The sequence below is a fragment of the Amphiura filiformis genome, chromosome 15 (assembly GCF_039555335.1).
Source record: "Amphiura filiformis chromosome 15, Afil_fr2py, whole genome shotgun sequence".
Taxonomy (NCBI): domain Eukaryota; kingdom Metazoa; phylum Echinodermata; class Ophiuroidea; order Amphilepidida; family Amphiuridae; genus Amphiura; species Amphiura filiformis.
Genome location: NC_092642.1, coordinates 9,581,104 through 9,608,890, shown reverse-complemented (window position 1 = coordinate 9,608,890; position 27,787 = coordinate 9,581,104). Strand labels below are relative to the sequence as shown.

The window sequence follows — 27,787 nt, the reverse complement described above, 5'->3', positions numbered from 1 at the left end:
TTGGGTCCTACACCGAAATGGGCTATTCCATTTGAAACATTCAGCCATGATTGTGGGTAACTAAATCACCTGCAGGACCTCACTAAGAAATAATCATGCACATGGGGTGGAAATGTCATCCTAATATCAAGCCCTGTGATCGCCTTTACAGAACCCATACCATTCCTTTGTGTCGCCTCTATGTCTCAATATAACTGTCTCAGATCACATCTATTATGAAAGTGAACAACACAAAATAAACACACTTCACAACACCAGTATCTCTTCAAAGTCCCTTTATGGGTCTTTATTTCAGTCAGCATCTTAAGCCAACATTCTCATAAAATAATATAGTACCTGGTTCTATCAACAAAGAACTCCATTTTTAGCGTGACAGTGTCTTTGTTTCCTTTCATATTTTCAGGTGACATTAGATTTGAGATTGAATGGGTTGTGTTCAATTGCTGTGCCATTTTTTTCTCAGTTTCTGCTTAGTTTTGGGAATATTTGGTACACCACAAGCTCTCATCAAAAGCATATTGTTCTTGAGCCGTTTTATTATTTTGTAAAACTATTACATAAATTGACAAAAGTTTTAATTTCAAAACCAAAATGGTAGACAAAAAGAACAGCAAAAATTTTTGAGGGGAGTTTGTGGTGAAGTTTAAAAACAATCAATCATGTCAATCCCATGAACACACTGCCCAAAGTGAAGAAAGTCTTTTTATATTACATGGGATTTCATGTAATTGGATCAAGTAATGATGGCATTATGGAATACAGACTTTTCAACAAAAAGATTTCAACTTCACTACTTGTTTGCATGTAAGTGCTGCTCCTGAACAGTGTGACAGGGGTTGTATATGATTGGTCAGTTCGACATGATGGTGGTCAGTTTACACAGCCCTGGACACCTGCCAGACACGGATTAAGTGGTCATCATATCCAGAGAAGAGGGTTTGTCCATCAGATGACCAGGCCAGACAGAGACAGGTTGGTGGTTTGGTGGAACCTACTGGGTCTACCTTCAATTCTTCAACGATGTGTTTGGCTTCCAGATCCTGTAGTGGAAGAGAAAAAACAGACAAAATATATGATGATATATGTGATATATAATAATTTTTGAAATCCCTGTCATACCTTTCTTTCATAACAAGCAAGACTTTGTAGCTAATTGGGTGTCCGACCCAGCACATTTTGGGAGGCCAGAGAATATAATCAGCACATTTAATATCTGAGGACAATAGCACTCCTACGCCATTAGGTTTGGTTGTACAAGTGACTCTAGCCTCAAAATCTTTTCAGTTTGTGATGCTCAACTTGTATAAGCTTATTCAATGTTTCCACCTATCGATCGCGTATGATTTTTTACATACATTAACAACATGTGCAATGCCAACAATATTTAAATGTTCATAAAATCAAATTCTACAGTATTTTCTCAAGAATTCAAAAACCAGGTTCAGCTTTTGGGCCTGTATATTATGGATTTTGCCATTGTGAAAAAAGGCAGTGCTAATTTTGATGCATCCATTTTCTGCCACATGCTAATTGGCAACAAGCTGATTCTTATTAATCTTTAGGAAAGATGCTCAACCAAAAACTAAAACCATGTTAGTTGCAAATGAAGGAAAAAATTCAGCTTTTTATTTCAAGTCTTTCCCATTTCAGTTATTTCTAAAGGGTTTAATTTGTTTAATTCCTGTCATAGCTTTCTTACAAGTCTTTGTGAAGTAGGAAATATAGTATTGCTGAAAACAAAGCTAAAGTAGGATAGTCTTGAGTATACAACACATGCACAAAAGGTATTTGTAGCTAATTGGGTGTCCGACCCAGCACATTTTGGGAGGCCAGAGAATATAATCAGCACAATTAATATCCGAGGACAATAGCACTCCTACGCCATTAGGTTTGGTTGTACAAGTGACTCTAGCCTCAAAATATGTATTTTCATGTTTATTTTTTACATGACAAACAATTTCAGATCAGCTGGTATGTTCAATGTTCAGAACTTCTTTTCAATGCAAGGCAATACGCCTTCAGGCCAACATGCTTTTTGAGCTCCTCCTACATTCTATTGTTTATTAGAATGTGAATGAAATTATACGTACCCAGATCTTGATGCTTGATCCAGTAGCAGCACACAGCCAGTAACGGTTGGGGCTGAAGCACAGTGAGTTGATGATATCACCACCCTCCAGTGTGTACAGATGCTTGCCTTCATTCAAATCCCACAGCATAGCTTGGCCATCCTGTCAAATAGAAATCAACATCAAGGGTCTCGTAATCATAATATAAGAAACTTCATCTATGGATATCTAGAGTTCAATGTGCTGTTACGTAAATCTATCAATCACTCCCCAGCATCTTTAATCACAGATTTCATCACTCTCTCACACAGTATGCAAATGTATCACACATGCTAACTTAGTACAATGTCCCTGATGACACGACTGCGACGAGCCATTAATTGGCGGATCTGTACGCATGTTATCAGGTATTTTCTTTCTGAGGTCTATAGCACTCATGCACCATATTGGTAGAACAAGTGACTCTAGCCTCAAACAGTAGATCCATCCAACTCCTTTAAAATTGATGTACAAGTCAACCCCTGAACCCCCCCCCAATACACACTCCTCCCATACATATTCACTACGTCAATGCAGAACAATTTATTTACACACATTAAATAGAATAACACACAACACCAGCAGACTTATGGTTCTAACCAATGGGGACAAGCCAAGCCTCAAAATACTTTTTAAATTTTGGGGGCTACTTTCAGGATTTTGTGGGCTAAATTAAATACCCTAAATCCGAATTTCCTTGGAGACAAAAGCCTCAAAGTACTTTCCTTTCAGGGAACTTGCCCCCATTATTTAATTTGCGAGGCCTATTTTGGCATTTTCGGGGGGAAAATTACCTTAAGCCCCCATCTATTTTGAGCATTGGGACTGCAATGGGACAAGTTCATAATGCATTTAGATATTGTAGTTCATAGCATGTACAAGAACAGCAAGAAAGTCTTCATTGATGATGATTAACTAAGGACACAAATATGCACACACACAAAGTATAAAGAATGATGTCCCTGACGACTTGACTGTGACGAGCCATTAATTGGCGGATCTGTACGCATGTTATCAGGTATTTTCTTTCTGAGGTCTATAGCACTCATGCACCATATTGGTAGAACAAGTGACTCTAGCCTCAAACAGTAGATCCAACTCCTTTAAAATTGTACATGTACAAGTCAACCCCTGAACCCCACCCCCCCCAAAATACACACAACTCCTCCCATACATATTCACTATGTCAATGCAGAGCAATTTTGTACACAAATTAAATAGAATAACACACAACACCAGCAGAATTTTATGTTTCTATCCAAGGGGGGGGGGAGCCACGCCTCAAAATATGTTTTTAATTTGGTGGTCTACTTTTAGGATTTCGTGGGCTAAATTAAATACCTTAAATCCGAATTTCCTTGGAGACAAAAGCCTCAAAATAGTTTCCTTTCAGGGGCTACTTTCTATTAAAAATCGTTCCTGTTATTTAATTTGCGAGGCCTATTTTGGCATTTTCGGGAAAATTACCTTTAGGGCTATTTCATTATAAATGACAACATTGAGTCCCAAAAGGGGTCAAAATTCAAACTCATTTATTTCATGCAAATTCATTATCATTTCAAAGTTCAGATGGTGTGTCAATAATTCTCAAAATATTAGAGCGTCAAACCCTCAGGAACCATTAAAAAATTAAATTGAATTTTTGCTGTGTAAAACATAGCTGCCGTCTGGGGGACATTTTTTAAACAATTTAATACACAACTTTGAAAGAGTATATGTAACCAACATTGGGTTCATACTTATTCATATTTAGTCTGTAATAATTGTTGTATGTTCCTTTACACTTCACTGTCTTAAATATGCCAGTTTCAATATAAAACAATTAGTAAATTGATACTAATCCAGATAAATGGTGCAAAATTACTACATATTTTTAAGGATAAACTTTATCTTCACATGAAAAATTCATGAAATAGTCATTTTGTCCTGCCCAATAGCTACACTGATGCATAAGTGAGTATTCTAAGCGTCAATCTGTTGTACTAGTCATGGAAAACCTAAAATAAAAGACCCCTCCTGTGTCATTTGTTCTGGATAGGACACATTTTTGAACACATAATAAAGCATACCGGTACTTCAGTACTTTAACTTTAGAAATAGCTGCATCAATATTATTGCATAAAAGATCCCCAGCATTTAAAATCCACTACAAACAGGGTTAATATTCTGGTTAAATTAGGAATATTGCAATTTTTAGCTAACCGAAGTTCAATGCAGAATAATATCATATGTGTTCTCAACAACTGGACAATAATTTGAACACTAAAGTGGTTTGTAAGCATAATTTGCAATAAAATGCAAAAATTTCTTGTAGGTTTGGCTCTTTGAAATTTTTATTTTTTAGTTTGTTTACCAATTCATGGAAATGACATAATTGTGCTGGAGAGGACATTTGTTAAATTGCAAACAGAATCGTGGATACAGGCTTGCAAAATGCAACAAATACCAAATCATGTGCCACCTTGGTAGAAGGAAGACCACTCTTCCTCTACAAATTTCACATTCTATGATATAACCCTTCTTATTTCAACAATTAGTAATTAACTTCAGTTCTGGAGAGGACAAATTTTAACGCGGAACTGTGGTATCAAGAACAAGTGGTCTACTGTATGTAAAATAAATGAATTCCTCAATCAGTGCCCTGTCCCATCAATTGGTAATATAACACAGATTATACAGGTAGGGTAAGGGTTTATATTTCCTCTTTAATGTTAACAAAAATGGAGGCATGAATTGGAGAGGACACTCATTTTTTATTTAAGCATAAAATGCCAATTTTGCAAGAATCTCTGAATTTTAACATTTTTGCACCAATTTTCACCATTCAACTTGCATGATGTTCCACACATATCATATTTTCATTGCAACAAGCACATTGCCATAGAATGTACCTAATTTTTCAAAGAATTAATTCAGAATACATGGGCAAAATGAAATGGGACTCCAAAATTGGGTTAAAAAGGTACCTTTTGGCAATTTTTTTATACAAAAATAGACAGAATTCTGTAAAAATGCTCATGTAGCTTGTAGTTTGTGGCATACTTAGAATTAAGTTAATAACACTGCATTATCACCCTAATTATATCAACCAGATATGATAAAAGCCATTTTTGTGAACGTGTCATTTATAATGAAATAGCCCTTTAGCTCTATTACCTCTATTTTGAGCATTGGGACAAGCACAGGGATGTAAGTAACCCTGAAGAAAAAATACGGAAAATACGGAAAAAAGCGCGTAAAATTCGGGCTAAAAAGCCCAAAATGGGCTGAAAATAAAAGAAATTTCGTAAATCTGGACTACAAAAATTACAGAATTCTGTAAAAATACAGAAAACTTATATCCTTGCAAGTAATGCATTAGATATTCTAGTTCATTGCATGTACAAGAACAGCAAGAAAGTCGTCATTGATTAACTAAGGACACAAATATGCACACACACAAAGTATGAAGAATGATGTCCCTGACGACTTGACGGTGACGAGCCATTAATTGGCGAATCTGTACGCATGTTATCAGGTATTTTCTTTCTGAGGTCTATAGCACTCATGCACCATATTGGTAGAACAAGTGACTCTAGCCTCAACAGTAGATGATCAGTGACAAGATGCTAAGTATGGAAGGCGTGTTTACAAACCTTTTGTAGGAGGGTGTTTGTAATGTACCCATGAGGTTAATTGGCACACATACCCACCTGGCACATCACAGATTTCATTGCTCACTTTCGATAACATTTCAGTGCAAGACTATACTTGAATTCGCTAGTAGATGCTCTCTCACAAGCGCACACACCCGTTTCTGTTTGCCAGCAACCGTGGACATTGTGTATTGCAAAACAAGGACTTCTGAATCAACATTCAATCAACAAACCGATAAACAAAATGGGTGATTTTTCGTGTGTTGGGGTGTGTATGATACACAGTACGAAATATACCTACCAACCGAGATCACTATATTTAATGCACAAAAGGGGACGTATCTCTAAAATGCATAATTGGCATGTAATTGTGACCCACTGTAGACCTCCACAAATTGAAGGTGCTTCTTTGCAGGCAAGTCCACAGTTTAAGGGGGTACTACACCCATGTCCAATTTTGTGCCTATTTTTGCATTTTTCTCAAAAATTCATAGTGCATTGGTGACAATTTTTGAGAAAATGCAAAAATAGGCACACAATTGGCCAGGGGTGTAGTACCCCCTAAAAGTCCCCCTTACATGTTTACAAATCTTGTGCGTGTCCTCGTTTGTAGGCAAACACTAACGCACACCTCCCACATATATTCACAATGTCAATGCACTCTGTTTTAATCAGTTCAAGAGCACATTTTTGCACAAACGAAATACCATATAACGATTGGCTTTTGACGTCATAACTGGATATTTATTTGACATAACTGGAATTTTAGGTACAAACTAAAAGTACCCTCCTGTAAACTGTAAAAAATCCTACCAGCAAATACAGCGATTGGACATTAATTCATTTGTACATGAAATTTGGTAAAAGGCAAAGGAGCCCATGTGCACCATTTCAATGTTTCTAGTTATTGCATGTGATGTGAGAGAACAAAAGTCTTCATTGATGATGATTAACTAGAAGCAAAAAAATATGCACGCACAGTTGAACCCAAGTATAAAGAACAATGTCCCTGACGACACGACTGCGACGAGCCATTAATTGGCGGATCTGTACGCATGTCATCAGGTATTTTCTTTCTGAGGTCTATAGCACTCATGCACCATATTTGTAGAACAAGTGACTCTAGCCTCAACAGTAGATGATCAGTGACAAGATGCTAAGTATGTTTGTTTACATATCTGCCAATACACTAATATTAGTGGCGTAGCATTTTCCTTACCTTTCCTCCTGAGGCACAGAGAGAGCCATCTGGAGACACAGTGACACAGTTGAGATAGCCGGTGTGACCTTTGTGGTTGGTCTTCAGCTTGCAGTTGGTCAGATTCCATACCTAAGATGAAATGTTACACAAAAGATTAAAATTACTCAAAGCAAGAAAATAAGTTACTAGCTGCTCTACTGAAGCAACAGAAGCAAAGATCAGCCAGATTGACTAGGAACTGACCGACACTTGATTGGGGCACAATGTTATTTACTTGAAAGAGCGACACAGTTATTGCTAGGTATTGCTTGATTGTAAAAGTCTACCCGGTACTGATTTTCTTACAAGTTAGATCAGTAATTTTGTCCCAAGTTTTAAGAAAAGCAGGTAAGCAAAACTGGTATTACACTCTAACACAGAAAATTCAATCAATGCATCTATCGGCTTGGTTCAAGTTATTCAATACCCAAGACATCCAGACCCAGTATTTCTAAAATTCATGAAGTCTTGTTTATTGGATCGTTGACATTCCAGTTGCCTTCAAAGTCCTTCCTAAATTGTGGTATGTAGCGGATTTGGTGTCCGACCTAGCTCATTTTGGGAGGCCAGAGAATATAATCAGCACAATTACTATCTGAGGACAATAGCACTCCTACACCATTGGGTTTGGTTGTACAAGTGACTCTAGCCTCAACTTCAAGCAGTTCAAGTTGATTCAATCTGTAAAATCAGTCACCAATTCAAAGAAAAAAACTCATCTCTAAACATAATTTATTTTTTTCCTTTGAGCATCATCCCATCCCTGTTGGTTACTGTAGTGTAAATAATTTTGATTGAGTTGCTTTTATTTATTAATATTTTTTGGTATCTTCATATGATTTTTAGGGAAAAGCCAGCTTTCTGGCCTTCTAGCCTTGCCTTCCATAACATGTATATTTTTTGTATTAAACTATAAATAAACTATTTTTGATGGAAATAAGATGTGGATTTTTTTTAAAAATATCATGGACATACTTGAGTCTACCAAATTCCAAATGATTGATCATATTATGGATCTGTGTACAACTTATTTAATAAGGTGATTTAGGAGTATTGTTATTTCACTCCAGAAAATTGATTTCAATTCTATTCAAATTCAATTCTTTCTACACCTGGAGTCTTGCTATTCAATTCCAATTCAATCCACCTTGCTTTAGAATTAATTCAATTCGATTCCAATTCAATTTTTCATTTTCAAAATCATTTCAATTCAATTCCAATCCAATGCAGTGAAATTAACAGCTAATCAATTTCAATTCAATTCTGAGCATTCATTTCAATTCCAATTCAATTCCAATTCCAATACAGTTGCAGTTTGTGTTAATTGACCAAAGGTACACTGCAAAAACTGTGTCTAGAGATAGAACTTTTTTTGTCCTCGATACACATGTAAAATCTAAACACAAATGTCAAACTTCAAAAACATCAAGTGTTTAATATTTAAACACAAGGCATCAAATTACTAAACATGTTTAGCATTTAGACATGTTTACAAATCGAGGACAAGATGGTGTCTAGAATATATGGTGTTTAATATCTAGACACTGTTTTTGCAGTGCATGTTTTAAATTTTACTACCAATTTTAAAACACTTGAGTCAGCAACACAACGTCAAAATCAAGTACACTACTTGTCACAACAACATACTTTTCACATTCAAACAATGCGAGTGATCCTTGACCTCTGGGTCCTATGTTATGAAACTTTGGTGACTGCAAGGCGGATTGACCTTTGGGGGGGGCCTGGGCCAGGCCAAAATGCGGAGGCCCCAAACTCACCATGAGGAAGGCATGTGCACATCAAGTGGCCAAGTTTTGTTTCATAAATAGCTCTAAATTGGTGGCCTACTTTAACATCGATAGGATATTTGCACGCAAAGCGAAAAAAAAAAATCAATTTTAACCACTAATTCAGCCCAAAATAAAGGTGAATTTTGCAATTTTAGCATATTTTGGTCCAAAACATCGTGTTTTCGGGCAAAAAAGAAACCTGCACATGGCCACATTGGGCCCCCAAATTTTGGGGGCCCTGGGCCCGGGCCCATCTGGCCCAATGGTAAATCCGGCCCTGGGTGACTGACTTCGTAATATTTGTCTTAACTTCTTGTCTTAACTTCATGCACATTATTTTCTAAACTTAAGGTGTGTGGTACGATCGATAATGGGACCCTGTCCACATACTGACCTCAAAGATGTCAAAAATCAGGGTTTTGATACTATTAGATAGCTCCTACTTGTCTCCTGCTCCACCTAAGATTTTACACCCAAAATCCTTGTACTTTTGAAAAAGTGTGAAAAAAGCTGTCAAAGATATTTAGTATTTTCTTAATGGTTTTCTCACAATTTGTTCAAATGTACAATGGCTTTTGAGCATAAAAATTAGGAGCTTGAGAAAAATAGGGGCTTTATATTAGTGCCAAAGGTTTGAGATCTTTGGCAGGTTGGGGATCTCATACTCACATTATCGATCATATCAAGCAATTTAAAACATTGGAAAATGCTAAGAATCAATTTGCATCATACGGTATTAGAAGATATTAGTGTCTTTATGAACATAGAACCTATAGTTTTTCCACATGACGAGATATTCTTCTAAAGAAGAACTCCAAAAAATCTCAAAGTTTAAATATACCTGTGTATGAGAAATGATATCATACTTTTAATTTTCTTCAATATAATTGTATTTTATGCTATCATTTTTAAATGAAAGCTTTCCATAATACTTAGTTGCAATATGTTTTGTAACACTTTATGTTTATGTTTTGTGCCAGTTTATGGCGACTACTGTTTCTTTTTATTTATCATGTTTTAAAAGGAGTGATCTGGAATCACAGACATCTGCTTGTGAATTGAAATGCTGAATTGAAATCGAAGCTGAATTTCATTTCAATTCCACTTCATTCGTCATCACTCAACATGATTTCAATTCCAATCCAATTCAATTCTTCATTGCTCACGATGATTTCAATTCCAATCCAATTCAATTCATGCCCAAGCCCACTCATTTCGATTCCAATTCAATTCCAATGCATTGAAATGAAAATCGCCCAAAATTCATTTCAATTCAATTCGATTTCAATGCATTGAATTAACATTATTTAGGAGTGATTGGATCTCGTAACATTTTTTACATAACTGTGTCCCATATTGCAAACAAAATGATTTAATTGGATTGGCCCAAGGGAAACCATTTTGTGTTGAAAATCAGTCAGAATAGAATTTTCATCACCAAGTGTGTAAATAAACTTGATTTTCGTCAGCAAAATTGCGATATTCATTGAATTTTCTGACCAATTCACTGTGTAAACTAAATACTTTTTCAAGGAGAATAAATTTTGATTGATGCTTAAATCTATTTACAAGAATTGGTGCCAAACATCAGTATATTGACTAACACTGCAATTCTATCCCTGACTTTAAGGTTAAACAATATCTTTTCAGGCTTTGTCAGCTCAAAAAATATATTATCATCTTACACGTAAGAAAACATGCATACCAATCATGTGAATTTTAAAAAAAGTTTAAAAAAAGTGTAAAAATGACCATTTTAGCTTATTTTGTCACCTTCAGTCATCTCCTATTGTTCAATTTGTTTACCGATGCTTGGTAACAAATTTGATTGACAGGCAGTAGCTTGTCATCTGTCATGCGCAACACAATCTCTATTATAAAACATACTATAAAGACGTCAGCCTCATGTCAAATCGCCCGTCAAATCGTCTGCAGTTGCAAGCTCGACCGCCCAAGACGACTTTTCGGCCTCAAAGACACTGCCCCATTGTAATGCAGCCAGAAAACCCGACCGACCCTGTATAGTTTTTGAGGCCTGTGATTGGTTTGGGGGGGGGGGGCACCCAGGGGGAATCGGGGGGGGAACATCTCCAATTTTAAAATGAAAACCTTAGAATACTGACTGGCAAATTTAGGTGACATAGGTGACATAGGTCATTATAAACTTCTCGTATTAGCTACGTGACATATAAGGACGTTTTCATCGAACTACAGCCAAAACAAAAAAATTACACCAAAACGTAATTTTTTCTTGCATTAATAATGTTGTATTATCATTGATACATAAATACAGATGGTTTTAATGGAAATCTGTATTGGGAACATATGGGATTTGTCAAAGATTTAATGCAGTTATCAACTCCTTATTCGATTTGTATTTTACCCTGAAGAAAATACAAAAATGTGCACAAGGGGCACATTTCGCCCTTTGAGGATGGGGCATGTTAGCCTATATCTTCCCGGTGGTCTTACCCCAAACTGGAGGGCGGACCTGCCCCATCAGCGTATTATGCAAATAGTTTATACATTGTGTAATTGTACCATTAAACAAGGTAAAACTACTGAAAAGCATGTTTTTTAAAGTTATGTGGTATTAGTATTACTCATACCACCGTTAATGTCCTAATCCATAATCTCCCCGAAGTTGCAAGCATGATACGTTTAAGGTCACTTTGGACCCCTACATTTTACCCTGACCCGACCCCTGCAACAAATTTAGTGACTCCCCAGAAGAGAATGAATGCCCTGTATACTCTTTCTAAATGTTTGAATTTAGTATGTTATTGTTATGCAATGTTTAAACCTTTTTTTGTGATTAGGGTGAACGTACCCCACCATATGGGCGAACCTGCCCCAATACGGGGCAAGTTCGCCACTTTGCAAAACATTTTTGTTTGCTCTATCCTGTTGCTATTGTAAGACCTATAGTTCTGGGCTTGTGGTCGTATATAGCTAAGACATAGGGCTTTCACATGAGCTAATCAGGTCATCCATAACCTTAAAATTGACATCGCTAGGCTGGTCAGAAAAATATAGGGCGAACACTCCCCGCTCTCCCCTACTCATTTAACATGCATGTGGTCAAATCTTTTATATTATTGAGAACACCTTTTCAAGCTTTTTCATGTCCAAAATTGATGAATTTTGATCCGTTATCGGACAGCATGTTATACTCATAATACTGATTGTGTCGGGTTTTATGTTCAAAACTCATCTCTTTTTCCTCAATGAATATTACCCAAGGAAGAAGTATGTAATGTGTATTAATGAACGATGACGTTTGAGATGATGCTATACTGATGTATATAGGCCTATGACTATGTATACTCTAATATCAAGTCATGTTTAAGTCTAAATGGAAGCAAATTTCGGTCAAAAGGTTTGATATGAACCTTTTAGCGGTATCCTTTGGCTTTATGTGGCTGTCGGGGTGGACTTGGGGTGGGGGTGGGGAGGTTGGTTGGGTGTGTGTGGGGTGTGTAGGCCTATGTATTTCCCTTGGGATAGGCCTACTATTTTAGTCCCAATTTGTAGTGACATCACTCTGTATGTTTAACATACCAAATTTTACAAATTATTCTGATCACACAATGTATTCTTCATGCACATTAGTACCCCCCACATGGGCCCCCTCCCACATACCAAGGGGGGGTCAAAAATTTAATGAATCATTGTTTTTATATTGCCCATTATATATATCAAGTTCAGTCATGTAGGCCATGTTATTAGGCAACAAAAGAACTTTGAAGAATGTCTCTCATGTACAAAAGTATAGGAAACTGCAAATTTAAAACCACTTTTTTAGGGTGAAGGAAGCATTTTTCAAAAAAAAGTCCAAAACAGGTTTTATGTCAAAAATGGTCTCTTTTGGGGTGCTAAATCTGCTAAAATGTTTGTTGTCCTGAAATTTTAACTAAAAGCTCACTGATCGTCAAGGCCCATGATGGGGTGCCGGTTGGTGGGGGTGGGGTGGGGTGGTTTAGGCAGTGGATGCCAAGCACAAAAAATGATTAATTATTGCCTTTGTTGTTTGCTTCACATATATCAGCATCAGCCATATTGGTCATGTAATAAAGCCAAAAACATTTTTAAGAGTGTCTCTTGTGCATAAAAGTATAGGAAACTCAAAACTTTAAAGCATGTTTTCTGGCAGAAGGAAGCACTTTTTATTAAAAGTGTAGAACAAAGCCAGGAGCTTTGAAATTTTCTTTTTACTCTCTGAAATGGCCTTTCCTGTGGTGCTAAATGGGCAGAACCCATCTGGCTTCAGGGGGGCTTCACCCCCTTGACCCCCCACCGGGGGCCCTTAAGCAGGCCCCGGACCCCGCCGTGTTGGGCGAGAGCTACGCTTCGCTTAAACCCGCAAGTTCAGGATTTTTGGGGTCAGCCTGTGACATCTCTGAGTTTAGTCCCAATTTGTAGTGACATCACTCTGTATGTTGAACATACCGAATTTTACAAAATCTTCTTATCATACAATGTATTCTTCATGCACATTAGTACCCCCATGTGGGCCCCCTCCCACATACCCAAGAGGGGGTAAAAATTTGATGAATCATAGCTTTTATATTGCGCATCACATATATCAATTTCAGCCATGTAGGCCATAGTATTAGGCAAAAACAAAACTTTAAAGAATGTCTCATGTACAAAAGTATATAGGAAACTCAAAGCTTTGAAGCATGTTTTCTGGAAGAAGGAAGCACTTTTTATTAAAAGTGTAAAACAAGCCAGGAGCTTTGAAATGTTATTTTACCCTCTGAAATGTCCTTTTGGTGCTAAATCTGCAGAAACCATATAGCTCCGGGGGCTTAGCCCCTCGACCCCCACCGAGCTTAGTCCCTTAAGCGGGCCCGAAACCCTTGGCCGACAGCTCTTTTGGGGTTGCCAAAAATACCTACCGATTTGCCAATTTGGTAAAATTTTTGATGACCAAAATGTAGGCAGTCATATCTGATGACCACAGATAGTTTGTTTAACCGGGTGTCAGTATTTTATTCAAAAATACTGATTTCAATAAAATTTTAGTCTGCTTAGGGGGTAAGGTGTATCGGTGGTGGTTGGGGGTCATAAAATGCCCAAAAAAGGGGGGGGGGGGTGGGGTTGCAATTTTATTGCCCGTTTTATTGACGCCGACTTTTTATAAAGTTGGAACCCCTCTTCTGAAGAAAATGATTCTTATTTCACACAAAAATATTATGCCCCTAACAAAAACAAAATAGTAGGCCTACAATAACATCATTAAAAAGTGAAGTTACTTCCTTTCCCCTACCCCATGATCGTACATCCCGAGGCACGATTGTTTTATGCTCGGCACTCGACCAATCATGTGAATGAGAGGGAAATTCGTAAAAAAATATAAAAGGTAGGCCCACCTTATGGACCCGGGCCCGTTAAAAGCAAAGCCGAACGTAGCAGAGACCTTAGGCCTATCCGGGAGGCCTATAAAAGTGAGTCCGAAAAAAACCGAAAGGGCCTTTTTACGGGCTCCTCCGACCCTCCAAACTCCACGGCCAAACTGGACCCTTTACCGCTCCCTTCTCCCCCCATTTTGGGATCCGTGCAATGGCCAACAGCAGTGTAGGCCTATAGGGAGTAAAGTTATCATTTGATCTTTTACAGGAGGCGGAGGGGCTTGATTTTTACACATACGGGCCTACATTATTCTCCTACCCCGCGCGCACCAATGTATTCATGAAACTCCCTATTTACTATTAGGGCTAGGCCTATTCATTGAAGTTTTGCAATAATTTTCATGCTCTTTTGCTATTGTATTTCTTCTATGATATATTTTGTTCTTCTTTAATATAAAAAAATATACTTATTGCTTTACGTAGGTCTATTTATCTAATTTCCTTTATTGTATAGGGGCCTAGGCTACAGATTTATTTTAGAGAAAGGGAGCTCTCCAGTGGTGTATAGTCATAGGGGCATATTCCCCAATCGATCTGTCTTAAAAATTCCCGTAGGAAAATTGTCGAAAAACGGCTCGTGCCCCTCCCCAATCAGACCCAGTGCGCCCCCAATCATGGTCGGTGCCCCCCACCAATGTGATGAACCATACTACGCCACTGATCTGTGGCGAGCGTCATAGGGCACAGGGTAACATGCCCCCAATCAATCTGAAAATGTAGAAAATCCCATAGGAAAATTGTAGAAAAATGGCTTCTGCCCCAAATCCCCAACCAGACCCAGTGCCGCCCCTCCCCATCATGTTGGTGCCCCCCAATATGGTGACCACGCTACGCCACTAAGAAGAGAGGTGCAGGAGAAAGAAGTGGAGGCGGAAAAAGCGGCATAGAAATTGGAAACAGTTGTTTGTCATAGTGGTGCAAATTGGTATTGGGTCGAGTTAGTCTTGGCCATGCCGTTAGTGTCACCCGAGGTCGTGACCTCTTATATTTATCGATTTTGAAACGTGTGTGCGGAGAAACATCTCGAGGAAATAATACAAAATTGTAAAATTTTCACCATTATGCTGAAATCATGTAAGTATTTAATTGTTGGCTGCAATGTCACACTAATCATTAATTACCATGCCCATTGTGCAATCAACAGATTGAAAGATAAAGCTAATACAAATGATTTTGTTCACGTGTATGACTTGTCATGGCCGTAACCCGAGTCTTGAAATCCGTGAAAATGACAGCATTGATGTGACAAAACACACAGATATTTCATTTTTGGCGAATCCTAGTAAAATTAGCATACCACGTGTGAGTTAAGAAGGTATCATAGAAATAATGTAGCTAAGAATTCTGGCGATAACATCAGACACAAAACGAATATTATTGTTGCAAAATGACAATAAAGTGGTACCAGATTTCACTCAAATTCTGTCAATGCATAAGCTTATAAAATGAAATTCACACAAGCTGTGTTTTAAATTGATAGGAACATTATTATATTGACCTGTTTATAATCTGCAGGCAAATCGAGAGAGAAATCGGGGCTTGTGTCAATAAATTATGGCCTCTGTCACAAAAATCTTCATGCTCATGATACGTGAACAAAATTGAAACACTTTCAAAGTACATTTGTGTATGAGCTAGATTAATAAATAATAATTAATAATAATGCTTAGAATGTTAGCTTCGAGATGACCTATGATTTTTAGGCCTACGATGTTTATTTTCTGAGAAAAAAAAATGGTTTAGGTGGCTGCATAACAGCCAATTTGAACCTAGAACCATCCAAATTGTGTGTAACCTTAAATCACCAAGAGAGCCTTCCTCCTATTGGTACATACCTTGACAACCTTGTCAAATCCTGCTGACACAATGATTGGGTTGGATTGGTTAGGAGAGAATCTCACACATGATACCCATTCCTTGTGGCAATCATCCTGTAATACAAAGCACACATTATGTAGGGTGTAACAGAGAAGTATAAACCAACCTTTTGATTGATATCACAAAGGAAGCATTCACCAGTTGGTCACAATTCACCCAATAAGCTTATTATCTGAAACTTATCTGGCAGATAGCAACAACATTAATATCTGCCCACGCTGGCATCCAGTGTTGGATGCAAGATATAATTTTATGCGTAGCATTATCAGCTTGCACTACTTGAATTTTGTTACATCAAGTACACTTCACTGTAATTGGCATAAAATCGCTACACATTTCCAAATTGAATCAAATCCAAGGACTAACGGTTCAAAGGGAAAAGACTCGGACTGACAAACACCTCTAGGCCCTGTATTATTTATCAGGGTTCAGCTTTTTTGGTTTTGATTTCCAGATTTTTGTGTACACTTGCTGTTTTTATTCTTGATCAACACATCTACCAAAATATTGCCCTTCTTACTCTAAACCGAGATTTGTTTGATCAACGCATCTACCAAAATATTGCCCTTCTTACTCTAAACTGAGATTTGTTTGATCAACGCATCTACCAAAATATTGCCCTTCTTACTCTAAACTGAGATTTGTTTGATCAACGCATCTACCAAAATATTGCCCTTCTTACTCTAAACTGAGATTTGTTTGATCAACGCATCTACCAAAATATTGCCCTTCTTACTCTAAACTGAGATTTGTTTGATCAACGCATCTACCAAAATATTGCCCTTCTTACTCTAAACTGAGATTTGTTTGATCAACGCATCTACCAAAATATTGCCCTTCTTACTCTAAACTGAGATTTGTTTGATCAACGCATCTACCAAAATATTGCCCTTCTTACTCTAAACCGAGATTTGTTTGATCAACGCATCTACCAAAATATTGCCCTTCTTACTCTAAACTGAGATTTGTTTGATCAACGCATCTACCAAAATATTGCCCTTCTTACTCTAAACTGAGATTTGTTTGATCAACGCATCTACCAAAATATTGCCCTTCTTACTCTAAACTGAGATTTGTTTGATCAACGCATCTACCAAAATATTGCCCTTCTTACTCTAAACTGAGATTTGTTTGATCAACGCATCTACCAAAATATTGCCCTTCTTACTCTAAACTGAGATTTGTTTGATCAACGCATCTACCAAAATATTGCCCTTCTTACTCTAAACTGAGATTTGTTTGATCAACGCATCTACCAAAATATTGCCCTTCTTACTCTAAACTGAGATTTGTTTGATCAACGCATCTACCAAAATATTGCCCTTCTTACTCTAAACTGAGATTTGTTTGATCAACGCATCTACCAAAATATTGCCCTTCTTACTCTAAACCGAGATTTGTTTGATCAGCGCATCTACCAAAATATTGCCCTTCTTACTCTAAACTGAGATTTGTTTGATCAACGCATCTACCAAAATATTGCCCTTCTTACTCTAAACCGAGATTTGTTTGATCAACGCATCTACCAAAATATTGCCCTTACTCTAAACCGAGATTTGTTTGATCAACGCATCTACCAAAATATTGCCCTTCTTACTCTAAACCGAGATTTGTTTGATCAACGCATCTACCAAAATATTGCCCTTCTTACTCTAAACCGAGATTTGTTTGATCAACGCATCTACCAAAATATTGCCCTTCTTACTCTAAACTGAGATTTGTTTGATCAACGCATCTACCAAAATATTGCCCTTCTTACTCTAAACCGAGATTTGTTTGATCAACACATCTACCAAAATATTGCCCTTCTTACTCTAAACTGAGATTTGTTTTTAATTGCCTGATCAATGCAGATGAGCTGGACATGGAGTGTAGCTAATTGGGTGTCTGACCCAGCACATTTTGGGAGGCCAGAGAATATAATCAGCACAATTAATATCTGAGGACAATAGCACTCCTACGTCATTAGGTTTGGTTGTACAAGTGACTCTAGCCTCACTTTATTTGTCTTATCATTTTTCAGATAATGGGCATTGGGCGATTCCAGTTGAAATCCATAAATCCAGGGGTGGAATTTCGCGGGAGTCTGAGAGTCGACTCTGCAGAGACTCCGTAAAATCCTATTGCGAGAGTCCATGTGGACTCTCGCTGGAAATGATCGGATCAGCGAACTTACGTTTAAGTTCAACACCCCTTAAAACCAAAAGCCTGCAAAATATAAAGGAAAAGTCGCCAAAGATGCAATGACATATATGGAAGTGGGAGTATGATGACACATATTATTAAAAACTTAACTTTGTTAGTTTATTTGTTTGTTTGAATGCATTTTACGTAGGCCTACATATAATACCTTTTGGACTCCCGCAAGATTGTACAACAAGAATCCATTTAGGCCCTTCGCACTTGATTACGGTATTAGTTTCCTGTTAAAGATTTTGAAAAAGGGACGAGGTGACTTTTAATTATTAATTATCTTTTATTTTCTTTATTTAGTTTGAACTATTACAAGCAACCTTCAACTCATTTTGACTAGGGCGGGCATTTAATTATTTCACAACAATATTTGATTTTATAAATAAGTCAAGGAAGAGTTGTACTCTTTGTTTATTCATCATTATTGTTGATATTATTAAAGTCAGAAAATGGCAAGTTGATGTAGTTGAAAGTTATTTTAAAGGAGAAAATTAGAAATAAAAATAAAATAATTAATTATTTTGAGATTTTCAATTTTGGACGCGGGCGGTAAACAGGAAACTAAAGTGCGAAGGGCCTTACGGGAATCCATGGACTCTCGCAAAACTCTCTTGCGAGAATCCATTTGGACTCCTGTGGCACTTTACGAAATTCCACCCCTGAAATCTAGGCCCCGGCAAAAAACGCAATTTTTTGAAGTAAAAAACGAGATCCAAAATTTTGAAAAGCGAGAAAAGCGAGATTTCCCCCGAAAAATGGCACGAGAAGCTTTCAAAAGCGCCCGAAAATGCGAAAAATCAAAAATAAATAAATAAATAAAAATCCACAAAAATATTTGCTGCCCTCTATTGTCAGAACAATGTTTAGATGTAAATAAACCTGCCGATGGCCGGCCAGTATCGAAGAAAAAAGTGACAAAAGTTGACCTTGAATTATGTTTTATAGTCAAAATAGTCCAGTAATTCAATAAACATAATGATATTTGGCCTAAACTTGAACTCATTTGAAATGAAATGTCAGTTTTTATTGAGTAATTGCATGGCTTTTTCACTCGACATGTGCTTGCAATGCTGTTGAATTCTGCACTTTGGCGTAGTTGGAACTTCATTTTAATGGAATTCGGCGAACTTTTATGGCATAAAGCAACATTTTTATAGTAAGTGCACTGCTTGGAAACTTTTTTTAAAAAGCGAGATAGTTGGTTAATAGCGAGAATCACGGCGTGAAAAGCGAGATCTCGTTTTTTGCCGGGCCTTACTGAAATCCCACCGTGAAAGACGTCATGTCTTAATCTCCCACACAGGGGGGTGAAGATTTCAAATGGAGTCGACCATTCAGGTAATCCAATTTAAATTCACACTACCTGTTTGGAAGATGTTCAAAGGTTATGTCTTCCAAAGGGGGGTCTATGGATTTCAACAAGAATAGCCACATTTACAGTTCACCTGTAGTTTTCAAAGCACAAGTTCCTATAACCCTTGTGGGTACACCTACCTGGATGGTGTACTTGCACACTCCCAGTGTATTCCACAGCTTGATGGAGTTGTCCATGGCTCCTGACACAATCTGACGGTTGTCAGCTGAGAAGGCTACGCTAAGGACATCTTTCTCATGGCTGATGAACTGACGAGCTGTGGTACCGCTGTATTTGAGTAAGAGGAAGAGATGAGGAAATCATTATTTGAACAAAATGCTTGACATTTTGAAACTACCTAATATAGAGGAGCATTCACACAAAATTTGCGAGAAATGCACTTTTTTACTTTTTTTTTTTACTTTGAATTAATAATGGTGGATGCACTGGATGAAACATTAAAGTTTTGTTTTTAATGAGCAGGTGGAAATTGAATTGTTTGGTTTGGTCAACATCTCCTGTTCCACATTCACTTCCAGATGTTACATTCAGGAGAATCTGTTTCAAAAAAGGAACTTTTTATTGACGTTTTTAACTAGTACATGTGTAGACTTTTGTTGGTCACAATTCACCCGATAAGCTCATCATCTGAAACTTATCCGGCAGACAGCAACAACATTAATATCTGCCCACGTTGACACCAGAACCATTGGATGGGACGATTATGACTAGATAGCGGTCCCCATGGAACAGGTAACACGTGATGCGGGCATTGAAGAAATATTATACTTTTAGACAATCGTATTTATAAACCATACTTTTTTCCTACTGTAATCAAAATGTTTAGTTAAGAATGTATTTGACTTAAATTCTCATCTTGACAAGATTGACGATTATAATGTACTGGTACTTCAATAATACAATGTACCCAGCAAAAATCAAGGCTTTGGGTCTTTCGGTTCACCGACTTACTTGTTGAGATCCCAAAGACGAAGTGTCTTATCCCATGATCCGGACAAGGCAAACTGACCATCTGAGGAGATGACAACATCAGAGACAAAGTGACTGTGACCCTTGAGCGCCCTCTGTGGTTGACCATAATTAGTGTCATTTTCTTGATCCACCTTCCATACCAACACAGAGTGATCTGAAAGTAACAAAATTGTTTCTTTAGTAATTTGCTCATCTTTGTTAAAAAGCACTGGCATAATTAGAGTTAATCAGCCAATTCTGAAACAATTACAATGTAATCTACATAGTAACAGAGCTAAGCAAAATTGACCACAGTTCAAATTGAAATTATAGTTTTTGACCACCCAGTTTTAGGTATTATTTAGAGGAAAATACCTACAGATGGTGTTTGTGTCATAACATCAACAGTATTCCATGTTTCATGCCGTAAGTATTTGTCATAATGCAGGGATGAAAACAAGCACTGACACAATTTCCTTAAACTGCTTTTACATTTCCTGAAAATACTTACTTTGTACAGGGAAGATCCAAGCAAAACTTTCTGAAATCAGGAAATTTCCTGAAGAATTACATCCCTAATCAATGCAGATGAGCTGGATATATAGAGTATAGCTAATTGGGTGTCTGACCCAGCATATTTTGAGAGGCCAGAGAATATAATCAGCAGTTACTATCTGAGGACATTAGCACTCATACACCATTGGGTTTGGTTGTACAAGTGACTCTAGCCTCACTTTGAATTAAAAGACATTTTCAACCATTTTTCAGATAATGAGCAATGGACTTACAATAATAATGGTGATTTTTTTTTTTCAAACCATGCCATTTTATATCAAATTAAAGCCCTAACAAATCAGAGATGCTACTGACTTGTAAAATACAATCTGAACAATTTCGAGCGTGGCCTAAATAGGAAGGCCCTTCTGGCACACATTGTTAAAACAATTCAAATTAACATTTGGTATTGATTCAAGTGACCAATTAAATGACCTTTGACCCCCTTGTTATTGGCATCTTACAAGACCTCAGTAAAGGTCAATTTTTCTGGGGTATGTAAAGCTGCTACTGCTACAAATACGCAATAGCACCATTAAAAACAATTTTAATAGAATAAAAGTTCATCTGTGTTGGTAAACTTCATTGTTTGAACTCATAAACAACATTTAAAACATAAAATCAACATAAAATGTGCCCTTCCACCACAAAATGGTCGTAAAGTCGGCACTTTCCATTTTGAGATACAATCAAAAACAGTGTATGGATTTCTATGTAAAGTATATTAGGAATTTGACCTTTGATGAACCCTAACTTCACTTCCAGATGTCCGATGAAGCTGGTTGATGTCTCATTGTGAAGCTGAAAGTGCATCAGCTAAAATCTGCAATAAACTGAAAATGATCCAGAGCCGACTTTACTACCACTTCGTTGTGGATGGTCACAAATTAAGAGTAAGACGTACGGTACCTCAAACTTATGGTGACAACTTTGACCTTCATCTGGAGACTGGCAACCCAAGTTTAGACACTTGACCCCAAAATTTGGAAAATTTGGTTGTACAACCAACCACGGGACCTACAAAGTAATCCGAAGTGCTAGGACCATTGACAGTTCATTCACAGAAATCACAAGATTTCTGATCAGGAAGAGAGGTCCAGTTTTCTTTTGCATTCAGCAGGGACTGTCTTTTGGAATTTGCAGGAGAGCATTGGGAGATGGGGGTTAGTTGACACCTGGGGTTAGTTGAAACATTGTATTTTTTCTGACACAAAAAATTAATTTGGCAAAATACTGGCACCTAGTAATAGGTATTAGTAAGGGTCATCCACCAAATTAGCAACAGCACTGATGCCTAGTCCCAGTAACTGAGAACGTGACGACATTTACTTTTACATTGGGTATTATCTGATATGTCACGGTCTCAGAGCTCCACACAATATGGCCCTATATAAACAAGGCAGTACATGGGAAATTGGAGAGTACGGAACACGTTTCCCGTCCCTACATGTAAATCACAAGTTGCAGTTCAGTAAAACAAAGCTGTAAAGTATCCGAAGTATTTCTAAATTATTATGCTCACCTTGATTTATTCGTATTTGAACTTATAATGTTAAAAACAGATGATTTTCGCTGCACTTTCTCTGCGCGACGTGCTATTCATGGAAGGAGCCATTTTAATGTTGCATTGTGGGAATTTCTGTAAGACGGCCTGTGACGTATTTATCCAGGTGTGCGCGATGAAAGGCTTTGGCAGGTGACAGTAGATTGGTGGATCAATTTATTGTACACCCAAACCTATGATTATTCATGCATGGGTTTAGAAATAGACAGTTCATATTCATGAATTCAACTTTCAAGCAAACGTATTATTAAAATGTATGAATAATTCAAATCAAAAATCAAATAGAACAAAAAAACCAACCCAATCCGCCATATACCGCCTGAAGGAGAATTTATGTAAACAACGCCACCACGTGGCTCTAGAAAATAAACAAAGTTTGACCTTTGCAACTACATCCGGTTCTTCCTTCGGACTTAGGTTTTGGTACCGAATTTTTTGCTCCAAAGAAGTTGGAAAGAAAACACCTTTATACGGATTATTTTTCAAAAGCAATGATATCAATATTTAGGTAAGCAACAGAAGAAACTATGGAATAGTGAAAAACGTCTACCAACAGAATTGTATAATTGAAAATTTAGGCAATGTGTGCAACTTGTGGATGTGTGTATCACAAAGGCCAGATATCTAGGACAGAAGAACCAGCTCATTTAACGTCCAAATGATTATGTCTGTGTTCGATCTTCCTAGTTACTAGGACTACACTGATGCCCCACCAGTGTTGGCTTGGGAAAGGAATATCTATTTTTTGACTTACTGACTAATTTTTATACCCCTCAGAAAGATGCATTATCTCCATGTTGTTTGAAGATTCAGGGGATTATTGTTTTTGAGTATCATAAGCACTAGTAGACTAGTAAGTCCCAGAATAATGTTAAATAAAAGTTTTATTGTATTTCTTATTTTGTGTAATGAACTTTGAAATGTAAAAATAGGCATCAGGGTTAGTTGAAACTTTTGAGGTGGGGTTAGTTGACACGTGAAAAACTGAAAATCGCATCTAAAAATATGGTTAAAAATTTGACTTTTTAAAAATTTGTAACATGTTTACCATTTCTTCAATATTGCTTTAATATGGTTAAAAAACAATAATACAAGCAAAATGTGCACACAAAGAGTACATTTTATAATATTTTGGGCTTCTCATATTTTGGTCCATGGTGACACTCGTCACCTTGTGTCCAAAGTATTGACCCGCACTCCCACATATTTATTTATGGCCATGCGTTGTGAACTCGCCGACTTTGCGTCACACCATGACTTTTCTGTCACGATGCACCTTTTTTGGTATAAATTGTCATCTATATCTTGAAATCTATACACCCTATGATAGTAAAAGTATACATTTTTGGAAAGCTATTGGTCCAAGGAATCTAAAAATGGAATCAGAATTAGTGTAGGGTATATGTGAAAAGAAATAATGTAAAAAATGCAAGCCCATTTTATATTTTTGATGAAGCTTACTTGGGGTACTGGTTTTCATTCATGTGTACCCCTCCATCAATTCTCAATGCAGTTTTGAAAAGTTCAGACCATTAGCTTTCTGATGATATAGGGCTTTATGATAGTAAACCAATGTGTATTTCAGAAAATGGCTGGTGGAATTTTATATACCGATTCAACCCATTAGTCTAGTACATTTTGAAAAATATTTTCTTAGGGTAACACCCTACACTAATTTCAAGTGCATTTTTGGATTCCTTGAGCCAAGAGCTTTCCAAAAATGTATACTTTTGCTATCCTAGGGGGTATACTTTCAAAAATACAGCGATGGTAATCTCTAGCAGTATATTGCGCTTGAAAATTTGGGTTTACTGTGTAGAGAATAGGGACGAATTTGTATGTCATGTGACTTACCTGTGACTACCAGTCCTCTCATTTTCTTATAAGAAAGTTAAGGTATTTAAATGTTTACATGGACAACTAAGCTATCTTTTGATACCAAATTTATAGTAATAACGACACATTTGAAGTACATAATGAACAATTTTACAATTGTGTGCACTTAAAATACAAACTACCCATAGAGTTTGTACACGAGTGCACCGCTGCCACATGCACCGCTGCCACCACCACCCCTGACTTGGTCAATTGGATTGGGTGCCATTCTGCCAATGTTCAAGATATCGCTCATTCTACAAAATCCGGTGCCAATAGCCTTTTTTCCATTCTTTGGTCCACAAAAACTTTGTCGAGCATTTAGGGCATCAAATATGTTGTTTTTCTGGTAGAACTCAACGAGATCTACACGGACATATGTAGTTTTCCATACTTTAAATGCTTTCTTCAGCCTGATTAACCCTTGCAAAGGCTCAAAAATCGCTAAAAATGCGTTTCCACAGCTCAAGTGTCACATCTAACCCTGAATATTTTCTTTGAATAAATGCGATTTCTTTACATATTTGTTGTTTTTTAATTAGATAACGCACCATCATATTGTTTATCAACATTATTTTTAGTGATTAAAATGTCTTTGTGTAATTCTAAAATAAATTGCACTTTCCACCAAAAGCGCTGTGAGCTCGTTACCCCTTTTTAACACACGTTATTGGAAAGAAGTAAAACAGAGGTATCAATGTAATTTGCGGTTTTGAAAGGAAACACTCATAGGTTTTAAAAATCACAGTAAAAATCGTGATGCTGTAGCATTTTGGCATAGAAATGTTGTAAACATTGAAATTTCGACCGACCATGTTAAGATTGGTGAGCTACGTTACCAGGATTCTATAGTATGCACTTGTATTACATGTACTTCCTAATAATATGTGAAAGCTACCAGTGGTCGAACCCCATTTATATTAGAATTAACCGACATAACGTTCTAACGTTCGCAAATCACATTAAAAACATTAAAAACCAGTGAACTACGTTACTGTGAGCTACGTTACACACTCATTTAAGCATCTTCAAAACTTCTATGAAATGGTGAAATCTGTTCTACATTTCACTCAAGTGATCTTTAATTTGCTTTTTATGACCTTGGATTGAGTAAAACCAGCCCATTTTATAGTCGGTAACGTAGCTCACATTACATTGAGTTTTAGTGTTAAAAACATCATGACTTCCTGAAAGAAAAATATGCAAGTGGTGTTGGCAATTTTTTACATCTGAAAGTAGTGATACATTTACTTTTAAAAAACACAAAAAGCAGGTCTTTTTGAACAACTTTTATTTTTTCAATTTTTTTAGTGGATTGGCACCGGATTTTGTAGAATGAGCGATATCTTAATGAAAGTGTCTATAGTTACTAATCAATATCTTAGCCTTCATTTGATACCAAATTTACTATCATACCTATATTTCTTCCAAAGATACACTCAAAAAACAAAATGATCACAGTGAAAAGTGTGACGCCACCACCCTTTTTGGGTGTTGAGTTCAAAACGCATGGCCTTATTCATTTTTTTCACACTGATTGTATGTTAAAGGGTGCCCTAACAACACAATAATAATTATTTTGAAATTTTTACAAGCCATGTTTCAACTAACCCCACCCTATGTTTCATCTTACCCCAGGAGTGGGGTTAGTTGAAAACCTTTTTTCAAATATTGGATATATGAATAATCATAAGCAGGTCCAGTAAAGTTTAAGGCTGTAGCATGTATGTAGGCCTATATGTTTATACTGATATGGTAGTGTTTCTTGAAAGTAATCGGTTTGCGTTAAAAGACTATTTTGTGAAAAATGTTTCAACTAACCCCCATCTCCCCTACCGTAGCTATTCTGGAGCCTTCAAGGAGAGCTGTTCCGAGCATACAATGTAAGGATAGAATGGTCAACTAAAAAGGAGAGTTAAAAATCACTCTCTTTTAACAAAGCTCCAGACTCCATCCACAACTCTCACACATATCTATAGTAGTATATTTTTTGGCGAGTCGAAAGGGGGGGACAAGCAATTTTGGCCATCCAAGGGGGGCAAGCCAAGGGCCAAGCGTCAATTTTTAACACACCTTCATGGGTGGCATTTTAAATATTAAAACACTCTGAAAGGCTTTAATAAAATTTCCCTACTCGCTGCGCTCTGAACATCAGGGTCAGAATTTTATTTCACAGTGCGAGAATCAATCTTGATTTTTGCAGAATAAATTTACGAGAATCATTTGATTCTGCAACATATATCATGTAGACCATTTAAGGTTTGCAAAAAATTGAAATTGGGATCCCAAAAATTTGGCATGTGTAAAGGGGGGGGCCAAAGCAAAGATTTTATGATGGGCCGAGGGGGGGCAAGCGATTTTTGACTGGTGCGGGCTGAGACGGCGAGGGGGAAGCGATTTTTGGCGAGGCGTTCGGAAAGTTGGGGGGGGGCTCTCATAATTATTGCACAGCCCCTAAGTTTTGGAGTGGCCGGAAGGCTCCCGACTCAGGGCCTGAGGCTGAGCCAAGCGGGGGTGGGGAGGGTCCCGACCGTCCCGCGCCACGCTGTCGCTGGCATTGATCCCATTCCCATTCCGCATGCACGTCACAGATAAAACATAAAATGTATCTGTAGAACAAAATCTGGCTTCAGACCTAACGAACATTTACTTCGACTAGCTTAATCTACTTTTAACCTTGTGTTTCAGTACGATACGACTACAACATGGCATGGCCATGGGAAAACATGGCTGCCTCCAATACACGAACTTACCACGGGAGGAAGATAAAATCATCTTCGGAAATCTTGGAGTAGTAGCAATTTGGGTAACCCAACCGCTATGACCCTTAAGGGTCCCTTTAAGGATAACATGTTCTTGTTGAGATGTCATGATTTGTGGCCGTCTTTGTCACGATTGAGACGGATTTCGCACCGATCACGGACACTATCCCCTGCTTTCGTGCAATACGGGGTAAAAGAGGCAATTTGTCGATTAATTTTCATGGACGAGGCTGACAATGGACTATATTAGTCGTATGATGGCAGTATATACATTTTTCTTCAATGATATAAAGCGTAAGCGTAGATGAGAAACTCGCAGTTTCGAATGAAGTCAGGCGCACTACTGCGCGTCGTGATATCTCTCTCCCTGAAAAGGGTCCAAAGTGCCGTCGATTTTCAATTGTTTTCTCCACATTTATGACGGTTTTTCATAGGTTTTTGTGTCTT

The 27,787-nt window shown here is 37.4% G+C and overlaps 1 protein-coding gene and 1 non-coding gene across 2 annotated transcripts; both read right to left on the bottom strand.

The window, feature by feature from the left end:
• Positions 1-260: 260 nt before the first annotated feature.
• Positions 261-27,551, bottom strand: LOC140171217 (small ribosomal subunit protein RACK1-like). The gene is made up of 7 exons (XM_072194431.1): positions 27,332-27,551; positions 20,585-20,759; positions 19,753-19,900; positions 16,023-16,118; positions 6,963-7,073; positions 2,091-2,231; positions 261-1,040 (listed from the first exon to the last, which is right to left on the bottom strand). The coding sequence occupies exons 1-7, from the start codon at positions 27,447-27,449 to the stop codon at positions 876-878; spliced, it is 954 nt and encodes a 317-aa protein (XP_072050532.1). The 5' UTR covers positions 27,450-27,551; the 3' UTR covers positions 261-875.
• On the bottom strand, positions 21,189-21,319 carry LOC140172260 (small nucleolar RNA SNORA3/SNORA45 family). The gene has a single exon (XR_011861733.1). It is a non-coding gene; the product is annotated as a small nucleolar RNA SNORA3/SNORA45 family (small nucleolar RNA).
• Positions 27,552-27,787: the final 236 nt, after the last annotated feature.

Bases quoted from the DNA above. Each gene is read 5' to 3' on its own strand.
- LOC140171217 (XM_072194431.1), bottom strand. From the start codon at position 27,449: ATGACATCTCAACAAGAACATGTTATCCTTAAAGGGACCCTTAAGGGT. The intron at 20,760-27,331 runs GTAAGTTCGTGT...TGTTACTTTCAG, and splicing joins GATTTTATCTTCCTCCCGTG to ATCACTCTGTGTTGGTATGG. The intron at 16,119-19,752 runs GTAGGTGTACCC...TTTGTATTACAG, and splicing joins TGTGCAAGTACACCATCCAG to GATGATTGCCACAAGGAATG.